This window comes from Lasioglossum baleicum, chromosome 4 (genome assembly GCF_051020765.1).
Source record: "Lasioglossum baleicum chromosome 4, iyLasBale1, whole genome shotgun sequence".
In the NCBI taxonomy this organism is placed as follows: domain Eukaryota; kingdom Metazoa; phylum Arthropoda; class Insecta; order Hymenoptera; family Halictidae; genus Lasioglossum; species Lasioglossum baleicum.
The window spans coordinates 14,193,284-14,216,640 of NC_134932.1; the positions used below are offsets into that span (position 1 = coordinate 14,193,284).

At 40.1% G+C, this 23,357-nt stretch overlaps 2 protein-coding genes across 4 annotated transcripts in view; one reads left to right on the forward strand and one right to left on the reverse strand.

Moving 5' to 3' along the window:
• Positions 1-23,357, forward strand: part of Spg (dedicator of cytokinesis spg) — a 93,054-nt gene that overhangs the window by 11,052 nt on the left and 58,645 nt on the right. For all 3 annotated transcript variants that reach the window (XM_076422294.1, XM_076422295.1, XM_076422296.1), the window contains exons 2-4: positions 10,229-10,312; positions 10,620-10,813; positions 11,725-11,873. In XM_076422294.1, coding sequence (XP_076278409.1) covers positions 10,229-10,312; positions 10,620-10,813; positions 11,725-11,873 — 427 coding nt within the window. The remainder of the gene's footprint in view (positions 1-10,228; positions 10,313-10,619; positions 10,814-11,724; positions 11,874-23,357) is intronic.
• The window catches only part of Inx3 (innexin 3), a 36,358-nt gene continuing 25,479 nt past the window's right edge, over positions 12,479-23,357 (reverse strand). The window contains exons 3-6 of the mRNA XM_076422300.1: positions 19,192-19,397; positions 18,573-18,791; positions 17,183-17,578; positions 12,479-16,002 (exon numbers count right to left, since the gene is read on the reverse strand). Of these exons, the coding sequence (XP_076278415.1) occupies positions 15,796-16,002; positions 17,183-17,578; positions 18,573-18,791; positions 19,192-19,397 (1,028 nt within the window). The 3' untranslated portion in view covers positions 12,479-15,795. The remainder of the gene's footprint in view (positions 16,003-17,182; positions 17,579-18,572; positions 18,792-19,191; positions 19,398-23,357) is intronic.

Genomic DNA, 23,357 nt, shown 5'->3' on the forward strand with positions numbered 1-23,357 from the left:
TTCATTCTAGGATTTCAGCTGGGGGGAGCGTAATATCGTTTCTGAGGACTAGTACAAAACCATGCGTTTATTGAAACGTTATTCTTGCTAATTTACTCGTGGAAATTTATATTTTGCCAGAAATTTCGTATACGGATAGCCGTTAGCCCATGGGGGGGGGGGCAGGAATATGTTTTTATCTCGGAAACTCTACAGGATTAAGTGCTAAAAATAAATTAGTGGCATACCTCCAGAGATAATTATGCTAGTCACAAATAAACTGAGGATTTTTATGGGAAATGATTTAGAAAAGAAGTGCATGTCCGAAAATTTTATTTCATTCCCAGAGGAAATTCCATTCGAACGCGGAGTCGAGGGTGAGACGCTTAATGTGTTTCAGGAAAGGGGATGCAGATTTCATTAGAAGATGCAAGCGCGTTTAATCTCGCCGAAGAATCCGTGAGTCGTAAACAAGAAACTGGACCGGCTAGAATAATATTCGGGCGGTAACGCTATCGCGGAGGTTCTCGATTATTTTTCCATTCGCGACTAAATAAAATTGTGCGACTGTATTCTCGTCGACGAGAAGATCCTCCGTCGAGGTTGGGGGTGGAAATAGCTGAAAGGAGGGTGGCCCGGTGCTGGTAATGCGTTTCGACGGAAACACGAGGGGCGAGGGTGACGTTCGATCCGCAGCAGGCGGCGGGATGATTTCAGATGTCATTGTTTACGGTTTCTTCGGGGTCCTTCCCCGCTTTTGTGACCGCCACCCTAACCGGGGTGCCTGCGACCCTCCTGTCGTTAAAACCGGCCACGCTCGCGGAACATTTTCACGCCGTTCACTATACGGTCATGCAACGTGTGCATGCTTTCATACGGCTACGAAAACAATTTTCCCTTGGGATTTATTTATTGAAACGTCGCAGTAAATACTGGGGCTGTTACTTTTCCGAAGCTTCGACTCTTCGAAGATTCAAAGGATTCGAAGGGACGAAGGGAACGTCGAAGTGCACGAAGTTTCGAAGTCCTCGAATCGGATGAAGTTGTAAATCTTAATGATTCTTTTAGCTGTGGTGGCGTATATTTTTCGAAATGTAGGAGTGTCCGTAACTGTATCAAATATAACTTACAATTAGCAGCGAAATGTCGAAGTTCAAAGCTTCGGAACTCCGTTTCTTTTAATCCTCTAATAATTTACTACAGAGGTTCGAATTTCGAAGTTTCGAAACTTCGATTCTCGCCACCTTCGAAGTTTCAAAAATCGAAGCTTCGTAACTTCGATTCTCATCACCTTCGAAGTTTCAAAAATTGAAGCTTCAAAGCTTCAAAATCTTCGACCTTCGAAGGGAAGTAACAGCCCTAGTAATTACCTACCCCTCGACCCCTTTTTTCTCGGAATTTATTTATTACGAACCCTGCAACTGTTGGTTATTTTCTTTACCCTTTGGTACCAGTGAATATATTTTTTATTTACACTGCTGGGAAAATAGTCGACTACCCCTCGACGATTTGTCTTTGGAGTTTATTTATGTACCCCTCGCAGCTCTATGAAATTTATATTTACTAGACCCTTCAAAGTCTATTTTATTTGAGCCACCAGCGAATATTTTCCTTTATTTATATTATATACAGAGCTACGAAAATGGTCGACTACCAACAGCAACGTTAAATCAATTTTCTACAATAGTATACCAGTAAGTTGCCCGAGTATTTTACAAACGATTCGGGGTCCTTCGGAATTCCGAAAGTCGCGTGACGGCTGCTTGTTCGCCTAACTCAGATCGATCTTGGGGGGCTGTAATTCGAGTTGAGAGGGTGGGCCACGGCGTTAACGCGATCATGCAACATAGTAGAGCAGCGGCAGTCGATAAGCTAGGCTCATTTTCTCCGTATCTACGTCTAATCTCGTTTACGTATTCATTTATGCGCGCACGCACGCGTTCGGGGCTCTTCGTGTCGCGAACCTTTTGTGTATCATTCTCGTACATGAACGAAATCCCTTCTACAAAATACCTGCGGATGTCTTAACATTCATAATTATATTCGTGCGCCGTACGGAAACAATTATCCCTCGTGTACCACGAGAGAAACATTCGAACAATTATTTACATTACAAATTAGACAGTGGAACAGATAAACGACATTGTGGGCCACAGTTCGTCACGAACCCGTTCCAGGAAACCTGGTCTTGGCGTCTCTTGTTTCTATTATCCCCTATTTACTACAACCTCGCTGTTCTCTTGTTGTTCTTGGTGTTAACCGGCGTCAACCAATATTGATCACCGGCCAGGGACTCGCCGCTTAGGGAGGGCCGGACTGTAGACGTTGTGCTCTTCCCATTTCGCCCTTTGCGTTCCTACCACGCTTCGATCCACCATTCACCCCTGGTCGTCCATTTTCTTCTTTTTCCCTTCGTTGTGTCTCGTCTTGTTCGACAGGGAACTGTGTCAGAATTCACGGTTCGCTCGCCGAGCTCCGGAAAATCCGCAACGCGATCGCCAACAAGTAAACCGCAGATTTTCATGCGAAATATTAGGTAGTTCGGAAAATAGTTCTTCGTGTAGAGATGCTTCCATTCGTCGTTCATAGACTCCGGATGTTTGTGCAAAATAAAAATTGACTGCATCGATTGCAAGAAATAGATACTGAATTGAACGCTATTTCTTCCCTCAATGATTTGAATAGAGGAGAAATCATATATCTTGACATCTTCGACTTTGAAAATTTTTTGCTATAAATGCTTACTTGACCTCACTTGTATTTTCTGTACAATTCTGACCAATTGCAATTTTTGAAAAAATTTCTTTTCGTAACATGTAAAATCGTATAGTTGAATATTTAAAAAGTTATCGTTTTTTTTTTGAGTGTCCAGATATTAATGGGAGTAGCTGCATTCATCACGTTTCTTTTTTAGATTTACATCTGAGAAATTCAATCGTTCCGCACACGTTATTTTCTAAAGGGTGTTAGTCGATCTCGGATAAAACCGTTCGGCACTTTCTCTTTCTGGAGCGAGGCAGCGGCAACAGGCAAATTTTTCGTATCGATTGCGAAAGTGTAGGCGAAAGCGCGAATCTGTGCTCGAGTTTCCGAGGGGGTGTCCCCGAATAATCGAGCACCCCGTAGATGGGACATACGAGGGTAGATATATTCTCTCTGTGTGTCTGGCACACAGGGATGAATACCCGGAGAGCAGTCCCCCATCGCGAATGTTTTACACAGCCAGAAAGGGAGTTATCGATTTAATTCCCGGGGAAAACTCGCGGGGGAAAACTCATGGGGAGGCTTTCTGCGTCCGCCTTTGTTCGCCGTCGGCTACTCTCCTTCTCTCTTCGTTCATGCTCGAAAAATCCTGGCAGAGGCTCGGCGAGAGGCTCGTGGATTGCCAATCGGGAAAAAGTGAGAGCTTGTCCTGGCGTTCCTTCGATGTTTTTCCTCGTGGGAAATACGGGCAGCGGGAAAACGTCTCCGGTTTTCCACCAGTAGTTTTCCAACCCCGTAATCCATCAGTAGTTAGCGGCGGCAACCCTCCGCGGGACCGCCGAATGAATAAGAAAGAGGATAACCAACTGGAGAGGATCACAGTCGCGATGGAAAGTCGGGAATTGAATTTTCCCTTATTTTCCCCGGCGCTTTGTTTGGTCGCTCCTCGACCGAATGAATTTACTCAATCAACTTAATTAAACACGCCGCTGTGAAAAGTTTTTTCATACGATACATCTGGGAAGTTGTATATTGTAAAATACAGGGTGAACCACCTGTAGAGATTACTCTGTTATTAGCAGTCCGATCAAAAAAGTTTTTATCAGGTATAGCATGGTTTCAAGGGAGCTTTCACGTAATTAGAGCAAATTTTTTGTACAGAAAGCACCTTCCTGCAATTTTTTTAATGTTATGATACTTACCGAAATCGCGTTGAAGTCCTCTAACGATAGGCGTAAAAAAATTATAGGTGTATTTGCAAAAAATTGAAGGTGACCTTGAAAAATCATGAAAGAAAAGAGTTGACGAAAAATTTGCTTTAATCACGTGAAAGATCTCTTGAAATCATGCTATACCTGCTAAAAACATTTTCGATCGAACTGCTAATAACAGAGTAGTCTCTAGTGGTCACGATTCGTAGTTCACCCTGTATACCAGGCATGTCAAACTCTTTTGCCAGCAAGGACCTCATTAAGTATTATAAATTAATTCGAGGGCTGCAATAGAAAAAAGTAGACTCGAAATAAAAAGGAAACACATTTTTTTTATTAACACTTACTGTTACACATACAAATTAACATAAGTACAAAAGTTGTTTTTTTTCAAGTTTACTTTATTTGAATAAAACTATTTCATTTTTGTTTCGAAGAAACTTGGCAATGTTTTTCAGTAATCATTCAAAATTTGGTTGAATTTGTTGAACTGTAATTATTTTTGAAATTGATTGTACATATGTACACGCTGGTCTGTTCATCTTGACGTTTCCGCAGTTTTATTATTTTTTAACGTTGCAAATAGTGGTTCGCAACATATGTGGTACCACTGTTACCGAATATAGCTGAAATTCACCTAATTCCATATGCATAATATATCGCGAAATCGGTCGACAGATAAATAATTGTAGAAATGTGGAATCTCAACATCCACATATTTTTGTTTCAATACATACGGAATCACGCTGAATTTCGATTAATTCCAGTTTTGCAGGTTTTGCACTCCAAATTTACCCCTCTGCAAGTAAATTTCACATTTCTGTAAATCAATTGCACCCTTTTAGAAATCAGTTTCACCCTTCTGCAAATTAATTTCACCCTTTTGCAGATCAAATTCAACCTTTTACAAATAAAGTATTTTCAAGTAGGTTTTTGTAAATAAAATCAGATCGAATGTAAATGAATTGTTAAGAAATTGCAAAGATTTACATCAAATACTCATTTAAAAGTAATTACCAACTCATTAATTTTATAATGTGCGAAATCTGTGTATACAAGATATGCATACTCATTGTAGCCATTTGCGGATTAATAAATTTTAGAAATGAAAGTACATAATTTATTGAAGCGTATTGAGTAATATATGATTTATACAAAATAATATATATATATATATGTATATATATATATATGTATTATATATGTATAATATATATAATTAATAGAATATATAATTTAATCGAAATAAATAAATAATTAATTTTAAATATTCTTAATGGGTGAAATTGATTTGCAAAAGGTTGAATTTGATTTTCAAAAGGATGAAATTGATTTACAGAAAGGTGAAATTGATTTACAGAAAGATGAAATTGACTTGCAAAATGGTGAATTTGGAGTGTAAAACCTATAAATTGTCATCAACAATTTCAAAGTTTTTGGTTGTGCCGCAAACTACTTGTCGACGGGCCGCGTGTTTGACATGCCTGCTGCATATCATAAAAAATATGTATTTTATATATATTGTCAAAATATATGATACTTATTTTCTGCAAATATTTCTGCCCCAATCCCCGGAGAAAATCCTCTCCGACGAGTCGAACGAGTTTTTCGCGATAAACGGGACGAGGGGTGGATGGTAATTAGGCTAGGAATTATGCGAGTATAATCGTGCGAAACGCGGCACGTGCCGAATCGCTTTGATCTGACGGCATCGCATTCGGGGAGTCGATAATCGTTTGAGAGGGGAACATCGTTATAGTAGAAAGTTCAGGAAGTTCCTTGAGGCGGAAACAATACAAAAAATAACATACATTTTTATAAATTTTTACCGTTTCGTGTTAGATAAAGAATTCTGAATCGATGCAAAAATTTCGGTTGTTCGCACAAGGGTTGAAGAAAGAGGATCAAAATCGTCTCGAAGTCGGTGGCCAGGTCAGAATTCTCGACAGGACGTGTTTCTAATCGCGTCGGCCGCAGTATGAGAGTGTAATGCACGTCTAAATACGGCGCGTGTATTCACCACGTTGAAAATAGCTTGCCGCAGCTCTTTTTATCGATACGATAAAAGACAACGCGTTCTCGACTCTCCATTTTTACGTGTTTCCGTTCACGCGATCTCTGAAACAAAGATCGGAGCGACGGGCATCTCGAAGCAAAAACACACTGCTGTTCTAAACTCATAAAAATTCTTTTATTAACTACATTTATTGTCAGCAAGATTTATTTCGCGGTAACATGGTCGTGATCCAGATCGAACCGTGGAAAATATATCACGGCCGTATTTTCTTGCACGGCAGAATTTTATTACAGCTCGTTAGCCTGCGGAAATACGATCTCACACTTCTCGTGTTCGACACGAGACTTCTACAATATTAAATCTAAATACAGCGGGGCCGGAGTTTTATGGCACCGTTGCTCCACCACCTCGCCCTTTATGCGCGTTTTGTAATTATAGACTGCGGATGTTTGCGCATTTTTACCGTACGCCAACCTGCGAAACCCGCGAATCAAAGGTTACCGTCGTTACATGCATATCAAGGGGAGTAGAAGTGGATTTAATCAGAATTAATCGAGCAGATTCAAATTGAATAGAAAGTATTAGGTTGTTGCATATGAAATGTCCGATTTTAGAATGCGACTCGTAAAACGTTTCGATTCAGAAATACTGTTACAGTCTATAGGTTTATTGATACAGATTTGTTTATTTCACAATTAATAAAATTATAAAGATGCTTTCATAAGAAACGATTTGATAAATATCTTTATTAGAGCACGAATTATAATAAGAATCGCGCAGTCTACATAAATTATTTCTTATCATTTTTGTAAGGCAATCACGTGCCTGTTACTTGTGTAGTTTTATATTTGTTGTATAATTTTAGTTTTAAATAAAGTTTATTTCAACGTCAACCAACGTGACTGTCGTGTATTCCTTTCATATGTCTGGAAAAATAACTTTTATGTGACTTTTGGTCAAAATGTGATGATTCATTAACGTACTAATCGTTGATAAGAAAGAACTACAAAATCAAGATAATAATCTTGTAAATAAAAAACGCGAATGAATAATACAATGAAGAAACTTCAAATTTGTAGATAGAATATATTGGATACAACATTGCGTTTGTTTAATGTCATTGCTAAAAATCGGACATTTCATATGCAACAACCTAATAGAAGATAAATTGTAAAACGAATCGGAAAGTGTCTCCCTTGAATTCATTGTTTTATTCTTACTTTTCTGTTTTAATTTCATGTACGATAACATTTCTGAAACAAGACAATGTCTAATATTTCGTGTTTGCAAAATAGTTTCGCAAAGCGTCTACTACTTTGCCTACCATTAGTCGCCGTCATCGGTCCGATATGTACACCGTCGGGCGGAATTGTTTGATCGCTTGTTTGACGAACAATGAACTTGACTTTCCGAATGAATAAAACACGAGTGGATGTTTGAACAGTAACATGCTCGATGCGTATCCATTTAACCGTGGAGAACGAGAGGCTATAAAATAGTTTGAAAACAGTGAACCAGGATCATTTTTCAATAGAAGTTCTACAATTACGCTAATTGTAAGAAGAAAATTCGAAAAATGGTTAAATGAAATGTAATAAAATACAGTAACAATACTATAGGTTCTCCACTGCAAATTCACCCTTTTGCAAATTAATTTCACCCATTAAGAATATTTATACTGCGAGGTAAACATAAGACTAAATACTCAATGATGATTTTGTCAGTGAATAAACAGCAAATAATTCCAAAATTGCATTTGGTCGCGTCTCACGCGTTTCTATTAGGTTGTTGCATATGAAATGCCCGATTTTAAAATGCGCCTCTTAGAAAACGTTTCGATCAAGAAATGCTATTACAGTCTATACGTTTATTATTATAAAACTTTGAGGTGCAAAGTTAATCCTTAACACTGAATGTACCACGACCGGTCAAATGACCGGTTCTAGATTTTTTATTTCACAATTAATGAGATTATAAAGATGCTTTCATAAGAAATGATTTAACAAATATCTTTATTACAGCACGTATTATTATTCGCGCAAAGTCTAAATAAAGTAGTTCTCGTCAATTTTGTAAGGCAACAACGTGCCTGTTACTTTTATAGTTTTATATTTCTTGTATAATTTTACTTTTAAATAAAGTTTATTGCAACGTCAACCGACGCGACTGTTGTGTGTTCCTTTTATATGTCTGGAAAAATATCTTATTGGCGATAGCATTATGTGATTTTTGGTAAAAATGTGGTGATTAATTACAATCTTGTAAATGAAAAACGTGAATGACCATAATATCTTATTTTTACCGTAATACAATTAAAATTTCTGGATAGAATACATTGGGTATACAAAATTGCGTTTGTCTAACCGACTGGTTCTTAACCAGTATTCCGCGAGCTTTTTGCAAGTGTTCCGCGAAAAATTCCGCGAAATATATTAAATATATTTAATAAGATATTTTTAAAAATATATTTTTATTTCTACGCGGATGTTTTTGTTGGTTAATTTTAGTGTTCCGCTAATTTTTCATATAATCAAAAGTGACCGACTTCAAAAAGATTAAGAACCAATGATCTAACCGTCTAACCCCTTGCCCTACGATTTATTTTACGATTTTGGTGATTAGAACTTCTTTGTACTTAGTACAATTTTCTAAGGAAGGAGAAACTTTATATATCTATTGTATGCTTATACAATATTCTCCAATGGCTGTACATTAACAAAACCAAAGTAGAATTTTATTTCAGTTTAAAGGAAATTAGTAGCATACATACATATGTATTAGACTCTGTTCAGAATCTTCATCACGAGTCAGACACGATATTGTAGGGGAAGGGGTTAACGTCGCTGCTAAAAAATGGGACATTTCATATGCAACAACCTAATGTATTCCCCGAGGCGTGCATTAGCGTGCAACAAATAAAAGACGTGACAATAATAAATAGCAGAATGATTCGATAGGTCGGTGAAGAGTGAGGCGTAGCGAACAGGAGCGAAGAGGAATGAAGCGGAGCAAAGCGGAACTCGCATCTCGGTCCGGAGGCGGCTCGAAATTGACGAATACCCAGTCGCCGGTATCTCTACGAGCATTGTTCTCCGTTGGAACGGTGGTGGGCGAATAAACGCACATAACACATAACGCGTAACACACATTCCACAGTGGCAGAGTCGGTGGAACGCGTTTCCACGAGGAGGAGAGGAGAGGGCTCATTCGGATGCGTCTCGCGTGCGTTTCAACGCCGCAGAGCCGAGGACCGGAAGCTGGCTCGTCGTGCGTGCATCGTCACGCGTATCCGGTGCCCCGGAGTTCGTTTATCGAGACCTGACACTTCCACGAAAGGACACTACTTCGATCCTCTTTTCACCTCCCTCCCAATTTACCTCGTCCTCCTCTTTTTCTTTTTGTTGGTCGCGTCTTCGAGACAGCCACCCCTTCTATAACCCTTGTATATGATTTGTTTCGTTTTATGGACATGAAATTGATGTAACACCTACTGCGATACTGAAACATTTAGTAATTGATTAGTAGACTTTAGGATTTTATGCATTTATGACAAAAATTGGCACGCACAACTTAAAGCGTTGGACATGTTAAAAATATTTAAGGACATCGATGTACTAGTTTCAGCAGGATAGGATAATTAAAAGAAGAATAAAATTTTTATTTGGCTCCTGTGTCCTGCAATCAATGCGAACATTTTTTATTTTGCATAAAGATCCACAGTCTATTGATTAGAGATATCAACGTATTTAATAATCTAAACTATATTCTGAATAATGATGTAGCAATCTTTTAGCTGAGACTCGTCATTTTCTTTCTCTATGATATGGATATTGGAATATTGGAATATATCTATGGATATTGCATTGTGTTAGGGGTGTTGCTGTAACCTGTTGGTGATTCAGACTCTGATATTTTCCATGAGCATGTTCAAATTCTAGGAGTCTAATAGTCTAACCGTGTACGATCAATTTTTAAATATTCTTAGAGTCAGAGTTCTGGGATCTGAATAGCGTAGAAAATAATTTTGCGGAGCGATGCACTCTTTTTTGCCAATCCCAAAAGAGGACTAAGGTAGAGATCCGGATAATCTGGGACCCGGCTAGCAATAGCAATTAATCACTTGAGCAATATTGTTGATGAAGCTAGTTCGTTTGTTACGCGTCTTTCGCAGCTTCGTCTATAAACAATAAACACAGAGCGTTTCCGAGCTGCTGCGCTCTACCGAAAATATACGAGAGTCTCTGGCTAGAGTTCAACCAATAAACTTTCTTCATACAGTCTGTAAAAATCTAATTTTTATGTTTTTTCTTTTGTACAGCCGTTTACAATTGGCGAGGGGACACGCGCTATGGCCTTCCATTGGAGATCGGCGAGACGGTGCAGATCCTGGAGGAGTGCGCAGGTGAGAGAGAGAGAGAGAGAGAGAGAAAAGATTCTTAACTGTGAATTACTCACATAGTGTACTTATAATCTCAAAACTTTAAATGTAGTGTTTCGAGTGTAGACAAAGGTGTCGAGTACACTAGCAAATATGTATTTTGTATTTCAAAGCAGTTATTTTGTTCTATAAAAATTTCTTTATGTCGGAGTCTGAAGTATATATAATAATATAGTATATATAAAAGTACATATATAATATAAAATATATAATATATGAATGTAGAAGAGAAATATAAATAAAGAAGAATGACGGTTTTCCTTGGTCTCAGGATGGTACAGGGGCTTTTCGACGAAGAACCGAGTGGTGATGGGCATCTTCCCGAGTTCGTACGTGCACCTGAAGCCCTGCAAGATCGAGAACGAGGGTCTGTTCGAGTCGGTGATCCCGTTGGAGGATCCTGTGGTCCGGGAAGTCACCCTTGTGCTGCGGGAATGGGGTGGCATCTGGAAAAGACTCTACGTGGTGAGCTACCATATTTTCTCCTTGTCAGCCACGATAACTCCCAATCGTTTGGTAGCAGCTTCTCCAATCTTGTTATTGCATTTGGTACAGCGAATATATTCCTAAAGAAAATTCATTGTTAAATCTGGACCAATCCAGTCCGTGGGTGTGATAACAAGGGTGTGACACCCACACAGCTTGTCAGCCGGCGTTTCTTGTTGCCAAGGGGATGATCTCCAATCTTGTTATTACATTTGGTACAGCGAATATATTGGTAAAGAAAATTCATTGTTTTTGGACCGATCACGAACGAGTCCATGGGTGTGATAATTGTACGCGGAACAAGTGACACAGCTTGTCAGCCGGCGTTTCTTGTTGCCAAGGGGATGATCAGCAACCGGAGACGAAAATCGCGGGGGGCAGAGTGCTCCCTTTGACCGGGTAAATTACGTTTGCCAGCGCTTTGATGTCGGCGGAATCGATCTCCGGGGCTGATCGACCGTCTGACCGGTAAGTGGACACCGAGATCGAACGATGGGAACTTCGTCAATTCCGTATCTCCGTGATCGATACCTTTCAACAACCTCGAAAACGACGGTAGTCAAATTTCGCGAACACTCTCCGGTGGCTTCTGAAGATTGAATTAATGGGGAACGTCATAAAGTGTGGACTTTAATTCGTTTATCGGTTGAATCTGGATAGATTATTTATATTTGTTTGTGGAACAGAATTTTGCTAACTCTATAAATTGATTTTGCCAAAGTTGGAATTGCAATGATTGGTTCAGATTGAATTTTAATGGGGTGAGCTAGAGGATGATGTGGATGAACAGGCGGGTGCCTGTCTCGCCCCTAGCCATAACATGATTTTCACCGTACCCTGCGCATCTCGGAACTAATTTCTCCCTTTTCCGATTACTTGGCTCTGTTCAGGAGAGGGAGAACTACAAATTCAGCACGCTGAGGAAGGTGATGCGAGAACTTCTGGAATGGCGGCGACAACTACTTGCTGGCACTTTGACGACCGATCAGACCAGGGAGCTGAAGCTGAGGATTATCAACAAGGTGGACTGGGGGAACCGGTAAGTTACCACCAACATTTGCTGTTGAAATGTTGTCCTCTAAGACAGAACAGTGTCAAAATATCCGTTATCCAGTCTCCCGCGAAGCGATTTTATTAACCAAATACAACAATAAATTTTTAGACTCGCTGCCGCAGTGAATCTTTAAATTCGAACTAACGAGTGATCTTGCCTAATTCGGTACACGAAAATACTTAGGGCAGACGATTAAATGGAACAGTCTAAGATAGAACAGCTAATATTATCGTCAAAGTATCCGTAACTTTCAAAATCCATTATCCAGTCTTCAGGATTATCCAGTCTTCCGCGAAGCGAGATTATTAGACCAAACACAACAATCAATTTTTAGGCTCTCTGCCGGAATGAATTAACGGGTGATCTCGTCTAATTCGGTACACGAAAATGCTTAGGGCAGACGACAGAATGGAACAATGCCGCGCCCAGTCGATCTCGCCGGTTTGATTCGATGAAAATTGAACGATTACGAACTTCCTCCTATAACCGGGCGCTTGTGGTTCGGACTCGTTGAGAAACAGCGCGAAGGGATTATCGCTCGATGCAGTCGCGCATAGATATACAGAGAGAGAATGGATGATGACAACTGGTCTCATAGAAAGAGTATACTTTATTTTTATAAATTGAACCGTTCTGGCTTTCTCTTGCTCCCGCTTACAGTCTAACGTTGCACTTGTGTGGCAGTCTTCGCGTTGACTACGGCGCAATCTTTACAAGTGAGCATTTCGTTCTCTTTGAACGTGTCGAAGGGGCTGGTGTTTCGTATAGTCTGGGCTCTATAGTAATCTCTGTAATCCTACAGAAAAAAAGGCACATTTGCGAACGATCCTTACAACTACTACATCTATCTTTCTCTCGCTCTCTCTGTCTCTCTCGTTCGCCTTAATCTAAGAATCTAACTTAATATATCACTTGAAACGCGACTAATAGTAGTAGTAATGTATATCTAGGAGAAAAACAGCTACCAAGTACTGTGCGGGGCTGTGAAGTTGCCTGGTGGGCGGTGCCGCGCCAAGTTAAGCTCCTCCCACATGGGTTCGATGATATCTTTAGTGAAACTGCAGTTGGTCGTAGACGAGAAGCGAAAAGGTGGTTGCAATTAGGTCTGACTCAAGATAGAGATTCTGTTAGCTCCTCCCAGGTAAAACTGAGCAATTTTGACAATCGGCGTGGACGATGTCTAACCATCAATCAGACAAAGGTACCAGTTCCTAGGCAACTCGTCACCCACGCACAGCAGCTATAGAATTATTATTGTCGTAGTATTGTCATTGTATACTTAGTGGCAGCATTGTGTATCATTCTCGCGAGAAATTTGGGAGACGTGAGCAAACCACGCGCCAGTAGCATTATTATGCTTCGGTTCGAGCGCATTCATGCAACCATGATCGCCGAAAATCCACAATATTCCATCCGTAACGTAGCGTTCGCACAATTTTGAGTCGCGGAGAGAATTTCGACTAGCAAGTCGTCGCTGTCTCCTGATTGGCTGCGCCCTAAAGCGGCGGGGTACAGAGGCGGAGCCATCGCGCGATGCTACGGAGGGAACACGAAATTTCCAAGCGAAACACGTTACGGTCGTGGCGAATAAAATCCAAAGAAAAATATAATGTCGAGTCCATAGCTACCCATTTAACGCACAGTTCCGAATCTTTAAATTAAACGAATCTCGAACGTAATCGAAGAAAATTAGAATAATACAGACTTCTTTTTATACAATTCCGCGGGTAAGTAGAAGAGCTTCACAGATTTTTGCGCCGATCCTTGTCTCGAGTGTCCAATGAAAAATCGCGAAGCGTCTCTATATATAAATCTCTTTCTCTATAATATAAATTCTAGCCTGTCTTCGTTCTAAGGATAATTGCACCAATTGCGCGCAGACGCCGATTGCTAACTATATTATAGTATGTCCACTTCGGAAAAAAGAAAAACTGCGTGCCGATCTCGCACGAATTACGCATCCGAAAAATTAAATAAATCCATACCGAGAGATATAGAATCAAAAGAACAAAAAAGAAAATAGAACATCGCGGGAGTCTTCCATCCCTTGACAATTACAATTCTGCGACAACTTGTTAACAACATTTGCTGTTACTGCTAACTAACTGCATTCGTATCGCTACAAACTGCAACGTTCGTTTCGAATCTCGGAAGCACTGATGTGGGGCTGTTACATGAAGATTCGAAGGAACGAAGGGAACTTCGAAGTGTACGAAGTTTCGAAGTCTTCGAATCGTATGAAGTTGTAACTTAATCAATCGTTTAGCTGTGGTCGCGTATTTTTTTCGAAATGTAGGAATGTCTGTAACTGTATCAAACATAACTTGGAACTCCGTTGCTTTTAATCCTCTAATAATTTACTACAGAGGTTCGAATTTCGAAGCTTCGAAACTTCGATTCTCATCACCTTCGAAGTTTCTGAAATCGAAGCTCCGAAATTCGAATTTTCGAGGCTTCAAAATCTTTCAAGAAAGGTTAAAATCTTCGACCTTCGAAGGAAAGTAACAGCCCTACACTGATAAAACAAACTGATCATTTACACAATTGTTCCTCCGATGAATCTCACGATTAGCGACGGCTCGAGAACAGTAGATCTCGACGAGGATTGTGCAAAAAAATTAACACCCACGTTCGTACGAGTACGAACAATTTTTGGTTCGCGAACCAAATCGCTGAATAATTTCGCACGGAATGATCGATGCGCCATGAAAATGGCGTTCCGACTTCCCCCGGAGGGGGTAGTGGAAAGGAATGTGAACGTAATAAGTAGAAAAGACCGGGAGACGTTATTTAACGCGGACTTATGGTCACCATAAGCCATAAGCTATGCCATAGAATCGCCGAGGAAGTCGGGGGACGCGATTTACAGCCGCGGGGGATGAAGGCAATGGCGTCGCCCGAGAGGGAACCATAGAATTTCAGCTCGATGTGGTCTCATGGGCGGCGATACGCAAGAAATTCAATCTTGAGCCGAAAATATGGCGGTCGGCAGAATAAGGTTCGCAGTAGTTCGATTGTCTATGTTAGGTTTGCGCCGGGAACAGTCGTTTAGGGTGGTGTCGCGAAAAATGTCCTTTTAACACGTTCCGTGCCACGTCTACCACCGACGGTACACGCTGACGTATTTATTTAATGCGCTAAAAGCATATATTTTGTAACAAGTTTGACACGGTACAATATGTTTCCGCCAAAAGAGTGAATAAAAGATGCAGTTTGTTTAAGTTGTTAAAGAGTTTCAAAATACTTTTGCATTATTTCCAACAGATTAGCATGATTCAGAAAAGAAATGGACGTCTATACGGTGTCTTGGAATGAATTCGGACGAATTTATTTTGCATAAAAATTCGCAGTATACTTAATGTGACCATATACGTCCCGTTTTTACGTAGCCTGTCTCGTTGTCCCCAAGCACAGCTTCGGGATGCCGAAATGTCCCGTTTTTAGAAAGAGGAAAGAAAGTATGTATGTACACTGAAGCAAAAATTTGTTCTTCAGAAAAATATAAGACCACATAAACCATTTATTTTCACGCGTTCATTCCTGTTTTTCCATTAACAAATAGAAACTATGAAGAAATATGCGTTTTCTTGAATACACATACTATTAAATAAAAATTAGTAGATGTCCTTTTCTGAGGAAAAAAAATAAATGGTCACGTTAAGTATACTAGCAGTTGCACCAGTTCAGATTGATTTTTCAATGGCGAGGGTTCCAGACGCACCGACGAGAGAGTTATTGTTTTCGGGGTTGACGAATGAAAATCGGGTGGTCCCCGGCGCAAACCTGTCTCGAACTGTCTCGGCCTGTCTCGCGGGGGGTGGCCGAGGGGGTTGTGGCTTCTGACAAACCCCCGTCGGCGTTTATCACAATAGAGAAGACAAGGGAGGGCGAAAGATACGTCGCGGGATTAGATCTCTGTGTCCTTCGCGTATTTCTCGATCTCCGGGTAGATCGGCGACATCTCGAGGGTGCTGGGCGCCGATGGAACCGACGTCGGCGACGCCTCGCTCGTCGAACCCAGGTTACAACAGCGGTATAGATCCTCCAACACCTCCTTGAACAGCATCATGTTCATGTTCTGGCCCAGCAGGTGCAGCAGCATGAAGTCGCCCACCTGCAATTTTCGTTCATCATTAGTAGACTGCGGATTTTATGCGTTTATGACAACAATGAGTAGGTGCAATTTAACACTAAACCTACCATCACCGGTCAGAATGACCGGTTCCAGTTTTTAATTTTACGATTAATGATATAATAAAAATAATTTCATAAGAAATGATTGTATAAGTATCTTTAGTGGAGCACATATTACAATAGGAGCTGCACAAAGTCTAGATAAAATCAATCTTGTCATTTTTATAAGGAAACATGTGTATGTTACTTTTAAGGCTCGGTAGGTTTAGTGTTAAAACACTAAAAACAGTAGAAGAACTTTAAAATACTGTTATATTATTTTTAATTTTTGTTAAACATATTACGAAAGAAAATAAATGTCTATTTCACTCCAGATTGTTGCAATTCAGGTAGAAAATTTGTATTTTGCATAAAGATCCGCTATCTAATCATTACTATCGTTTCTTTCGATGAAAGTTTGGCGAACTGTCCTTTGTCGGGGACATTATACCGGTTGTTTCGTAATTCATGGTACATACAAATTCGGTCAGGTCGATTCTATCGTACTCTGTTTCTGATAGTAACCAAGCCCCGACCTCGTACCATGTACAAACACGGTCGCAACAGCATCTTTATTATCTATTTAAATTTAATTTTCTTAAAGCCTCCCACGCAACTTCGTTCATTCTTGATTTTCGTCTTATTTCGAGCCATAGAACCGATCTGACTTAATTTGTACCATGAATTATGAAACACCCGGTATTATATTATAGATAATGCAATTTCGCGAAGACTAAACTGCGAAATGACTGAACGGCTCAAATGCAACAATGAAATTAAAATCCATCTTCTTAAAATGTCGTAGGACAAAAAAGAAAATTTATATTTTTTGTACGGCTACATTTATTTCAATGCTTAATCATCTAAAAAGAAAGCTATAACATTCATATTTGTTAGAATTTGTTCAAATCTTCGTCACGGGTCTTTAAAACTAAAACACGTGGTTCAGATGACTAGATAGAAAATCTTCTGTCTCGAACAGTTAAACATTTTGCAACAGTCCTACAGTAAATCTACAGTCTAACTATACTCTCCTACGATGTACTTTTTGGTCTGACGGTTGGAAAAGCAAACAGGATGAAATACTTAAGGCTTGTTCGAGTGCCGCAACCACCACCCACCTGTGTTTTCCTAATGAGCACGCTGACAGCAGTAGGTGTGACGAACTTGAATCGTTTCTTCAGAATGGTTTCCCGAGTGCTGGGCAACAGCACCACAGCCATGCTGTATAGTAACGCGATCCCAGACAACACCGCCAGAATAATGAACCAGAACCACAGGAAAATGAAGATCTTCTCGTTGAGAATGTTCAGAGCGAGGACACAGAGAGCGTCCAGCTTCTGGATGGTTCCGGAGCCTCCGAATTTGTGGAAGGTGCATTTTGTCACGCGGGGGAACACCTCTACCATAGGGTCGCTGCGTTGTTCTTGGTTCATGTTGCTGAATTTCAGCACGTCAGTGCCGTACGAGAGAAAGGCGCCGCCGAGGAACATGTCCACGAAGAATATGTTGCCAACCTGAAACAGATCCGTGATCAATAATACTCAGAAATGTTAAATAAACGTTCTTGAACGTTCCGACGTTTTGGTGCGATTTCAATGCTCGATGGAGATTGAACAAGCCTAATTTTACTGGACAGAGGTTGCCGAAGTGCAATTGAAAATTTGATAAAATTTAATTTCTTTTCCAATCTTCTAATTTTTAAAATAGAAATTAATGAAGCGAAGTTTAAATTTAATTTTTCAAATAGAAATAGATAGTCATTGACAGACTAAAGAAACGACGAGGACGCAGCTGAGGAGGTTGCTGAACCTACTATTTTCTTCGAGATCAAGGGGACGAGATAAAGAGTATAGTAGATTGTGAACGGCTTATCAGCGAGAATGGTAATTGAATTTTCCTGAGATCACGGTTCAAGCCGTTCGTTTAACCCTTTGCGATCTATGTATACTGCGAGCGAGAGGACGTGCTTTTTTCAAAGAATCACACCCATGGGGTAGACTCGTTTTTAGGATTGCAAGGGCGCGGGATGCGTCTTCTCATTTCTCGATAATACAAAGATAGGGGTTTTCAGTAGTGAAAAGCGCTAGATAAAAGATCAATCTAGGCCGCGATCGCCCTCGAAAGTCCTATTTTTACGTTTACGAGGCGCAATTTGCATTATTCGGCAGCATGTAGCTGTCGCAGCTTTATGAAGATAGCTACTCGCGGAGCTTTATGCTTCCGAATAATGCAAATTAAATGCTGTAAACGAGAGTCTACTCTCTTAACGCCGATTTCTTTCAACATACATTTTCTACTTCTGTCTGACAGATTACTGCACAAAATGCGCCTCCGCTCTTTCACGCCGTAGATTTTCCTGCCAGTCCAGTTAGAGTAAAATCATGAAGCTGTTTCCCGCGAGGCAGCGGTGGCTGTGTTAATATTTTCCGGCAAAAGTTATCGCGAAAAGCCGAGGATTTAAGCGTGACAGACAAACGGGAGTGGGCAGCTAAAAAACGACAGACGTACCACGTTAACGAAGTTGAGCGCCTCGCAGAAGAAGTAGCCAGCAGCGTAGATGTTGTGATGGTGCATCGTGTCGGAGATGTACTTAACCAGTCGTTGCGACTTCGCCTTTCGCTCATCTTTGTTATCGATCATGGCACCCCTCATGCCCTCGGAGATCATGCGGACCTTACCCTCTTCCCATTGCTTCCATATCCAGTGCGGAATGTAGAACAGAATCCCCTGGAACCGGAAATCATGCTATCAAACCATACCCAAATTCTTCGAGCCCCGAATCACTTTGAATTGAGATTATCCAACCATAACACGTCGATTGTAATGAAATGTTGGTATTATATAGAACTCAAAAAAATATTTGACACGTATTTTTTATAGCTGCCGACATTTACGTTAAGAGGGTGAAAAATCCATTTTATTGAACATCTCCGAAACTACTAGGCCTAGACGAAAATTCCAAAATCGAATTTGCGCGTCTTCGAACGACGAATCTTTCAGTGTATAAACTGATTTATAAAAAAATAATTTGTTAAAAAAATATGTTAAAAATCAAGTTTTTTTGATTGTGGAATTCATTTTGAGTGCAATAAAATGGAGAATGAGATTGTGGGAGGTGGATTCGTACCTGGAAGAACAGCATGAAGGGTACCCACTGATAATAGGAGTGGTACCTCTTCTCTCCGACGTCGGCTCCCAATCCAGGATGGGCCACATGAGTACCAACGGGTTTCGCTTGGTTCTGGGGCAGCGAAAACGTGTACGTGATCCAGCAGTACGTGTTTATCACGTTCTCCGGCACCCCTGCGTCGCTCAGACAGTTTATCGGATCGCCTGTAACCAACGAGGACAGAGTCAGAGAGCTTGGAGATTACTGAACCACCGTGGCAACCACGGGTAAACGAATCTCGAGTGTCATCCAGACGTTTGGACCTTAAACGAACGTCGAGCGACGGAATTTGAAGGATGAACCAGCTCTTCGCGTTAACATGGTTGACTGCCATAGTGGTCACCGGTGCCATTGAACTTATGAACAGACTGCGGATCTTTGTGCATTTATGAAGAAATTGGTTGGGTGAAATATAAAACAGTAAAGGATTAGAAGAATTTAAGAATATTGTTGTTTTTCATGTAACGAAGTCATTAAGGGATGAAATCAATTTTTATTTTACCCCTGCTTCCCGCAATCAATGCAGAACACTTTTTATTTTGCACAAAGATCCGCAGTCTGCTTATGAACGGTGGAGGTTTTTGTGAAACGAACTAATTCACGCGGTAGTCAACGTGTTAGCTTTTCGAGGATGACGGTTGATCGTCGGTTTATATCAGTACAATATTCTATGATGTTAGGGATGTTAACCTAACCCAAAATATTGTTTATACTATTAAATATGTTAGTATCTAGTCAATTGCTAAACGTTTCAGTACAGTACAATCATAGAGAATGGAAATATGAAGAGGTGAAAGACAAACAAGGGTTATTCTGTCGGTGATTCAGACTGTTTGATATTTTTCGTAGCTACGTTGAAATTCTGGAGAGCGAATGATAAAGTATGAAAGTGTACCGTGTCTAAAATATTTTTAAACATTCGTCAGAGATGGTATTGCAATCATATCAGTACGATATTGTATTATTGTTAGGGATGTTAACCCTTAGCAGTCGAGGAGTGACTCAGAGACTCACCACATATTCAAAATATTGTTTACACTATTAAATATGTTGATATCTAATCAATTGCTAAACGTTTCAAGATTGTACAAGTTATTACATTAATTTCGTACTCATGAAATTTAAAAAATCATAGAGAATGGAAATATGGGGACTGTTCGATATTTTTCATAGCTATGTTGAAATTCTGGAGAGCGAATGAAGAAGTATGAAAGCGTGTAACGTGTCTAAAATATTTTTAAACATTCGTCAGAGTCGGTATGGCGGTCGCTCCCGAAGGGTTAAGGTGGGAGAGACGTTGTATCGGTTATCTGGAAGCTTTTCTGTTCGTCTCCCCTTGTCGGCTGTCTCGATCGAGAGTAAGCCATCGACTCGCTATACAAATTGACCTGGATAGTTGGATGAGACAACGACGGCGCATTATCGGCTCGATTACCGGAGTAATTACCCGACAAATTATGCAACCGGTCGAGAGTGAAGCTTCGAGGATGTCTGCGAGACACGTGTCTCGATCGTCGATGGTTGTTGAACTCTTGCTCGATGATCATTGTTCCGGATTCTATCGGATATTCCGATAGAAAGATTATACCAAATTGTGGCTGTCTGTTATTTGATCATTTGGTTCAACTCCCGCCTGTGTAATCAGCGTTCGATTTTATGTAGAAGAGCCGAATTTCGAGGTGATTTGCAATTCATACTGAATTAATACCGCCGAGTATGTTATAAATATTTATCCTCTAGGAGGTGTACAGCTAAATGAAATGCGAGGCATTATTTATGATTAGATTGCGGATTTTTATGCGTTTATGGCTTCAAAAATTAAGAGAAAAAAAAGCTAGAATATAAAATTCCACAGAATTTAGCACGATTTTTATTTATTTCAGATCTACAAAGACTACTACCACTGAAAATAACATTTTACATGATTCCACTTTCTTAAAATTTGCCAACATCCGCAATTTATTTATGATTAATTGATACCATTAGTACTGCAAGTGTTTTTTCTTTTAAATTAAGGCTACTTTTCTTTGATATTGCTGAGGGGTGCAATGCTTCTTGATATGACGCGGGATTGCAAACTCTAGTTGCGATTCAGGTAGACAATTTATATTTTGCATAAAGATCCGCAGTCTAGTTATTCTAATAGCAAGTTGAATGTATAAGTATCCTCATAAATTTTCTCATTGCTACTCGCAACACCTGCTCCACAATAGCGACCGACAGTTAGCTGTTGACGATTCGTGCCGTGTTTAAACAAGCTGATCGTAGAAGGCAACATCTACATGTTTATAAAAGCTGATGTAGCATCTAGGAGATAAATCCAGCACGCGTCCCCGAAACCGTACACCGGGGTGTTGCTTTAATGGCGACCGTCTGCTCGTTACGTTGCATTTTATGTAATCGCTGATGATCTTCGACCCAGATGACGGTTGCTAAGAGGATCGTCTTTCCAGAGATAATTCGTACCACCGTAGGGTAATTGCAGTAGACGAGAATAAACAATTATCATCGGTGCAGAGCTGATTCGCTCGAGGACGAGCTGGAACGATCGGTATGCTGACTATGCCGAAGCTGATCTTGCGTAATGGGTCGTGCCAACGGTGGATAAAAATACTTGTGCACCCTACGCGTGGGCCGCATCACGGATAATGAAGCCTTTATGGTCGTGGGCAAGGTACAACGAACTTTAAAAATCACTTGACTGGTGAATAATTATGTTGCAATTGTAATTAGTACACTAGCAGTCATCTTCCGAGTTTCAACAAGATCTTTTTGAGTTTGAAGATCGATCAAGCTAATACTGGTGAATAATTATGTTGCAATTGTAATTAGTACACTAGTAGTCACCCATTTTCGGTTATACTACGATTAATGGGAAACTGTAAGCTATAATACAATATACGCTACAGTGGATAGTGTCCTATTGTCTTCGAGCCTATCCACATGACAACACCTAAAACATGATCTAGAAATCGATACGCAACGGATTAAGGTTCCGTTCCCATGCGGAGGTGTTGTCAGAATATAATAGGTACACGTGTTCGAATCACGATAGATCGCTGATAACGAGTGCGATTTTGATCCCAGCTTGATGAAAAAATTCATGAATATTGCTGAAGGATCGACAAAAGTGTACGCCAAAGTCCCGTAATAAAAAACTATCCTAGATTCCCTGGAAAAAATATCCGAAAGTCGAAAAGAGATCAAGAACATTCCCCCAATCTACAACTTCAAAAGACCAAAAGCTCGATCGCAATTTCGATCTCTCTCGCGCGACAAAAATTCATGACCATAGTCGAAAGATGCATAAACCAGCCCCGAAAACTCTGCCACTGGAACCCCGCCCAGTTCCCCCAATGAAAAATCTGAAAGTCAAAAAGGGTATCTATGAAACGTATTCCGGTCTACAACTTTCTCAATTTTCATATTTCCTCGAAAAATTCATGAACCTCGCTAATAGATAAACGAACCCGTCCAAAAAGAACCCATTTTTATCAGCAGTGAATACAATTGAGTAGAACAACCCAAAAGATTTAACCCTTTGCACTCGGAACAATTTTAACTCGAAAATTAAACATTTCTTCCAACCTAGAATAATTCCATTCTAAGTCACCACTACAAATTGTTGTACCATTATTCAAAATATTGTTTACACTGATAAATATCTTGATATCTAACCAATTACTAAACATTTAAGTATTGTATGAGGTATTATATCAATTTCATATCCATCAAATGTTCAATTTTCGAGTTAAAATAGCTCCGAGTGTAAAGAGTTAATTTATTTCTTTGTACGAATAAATTTGATGTAATACCTCCTACAATACTTAAATGTTTAGTAATTGATTAGATAACAACATATTTAATAATATCAACAATATTTTGAACAATGCTACAGCAATTTTTGGAGACTTTGAGTCACCATTCGAGCGTTAAGGGTTAACTCACTTTCGAGACAGCCCGGGCCGAATAAAAGTGACTTTATCGACGGCATTTGGCGCGAATCCGTGCCAATAATTCTGCGGTTCCTTTCGGGGTTAGTCTGAGAGGCTGGTAGAGTGCCCTAACCGCCGGAAAGTTCATCGAAGTTGTTCCCGCAGGGCTCGAGGAGAATCGTGAAGTTC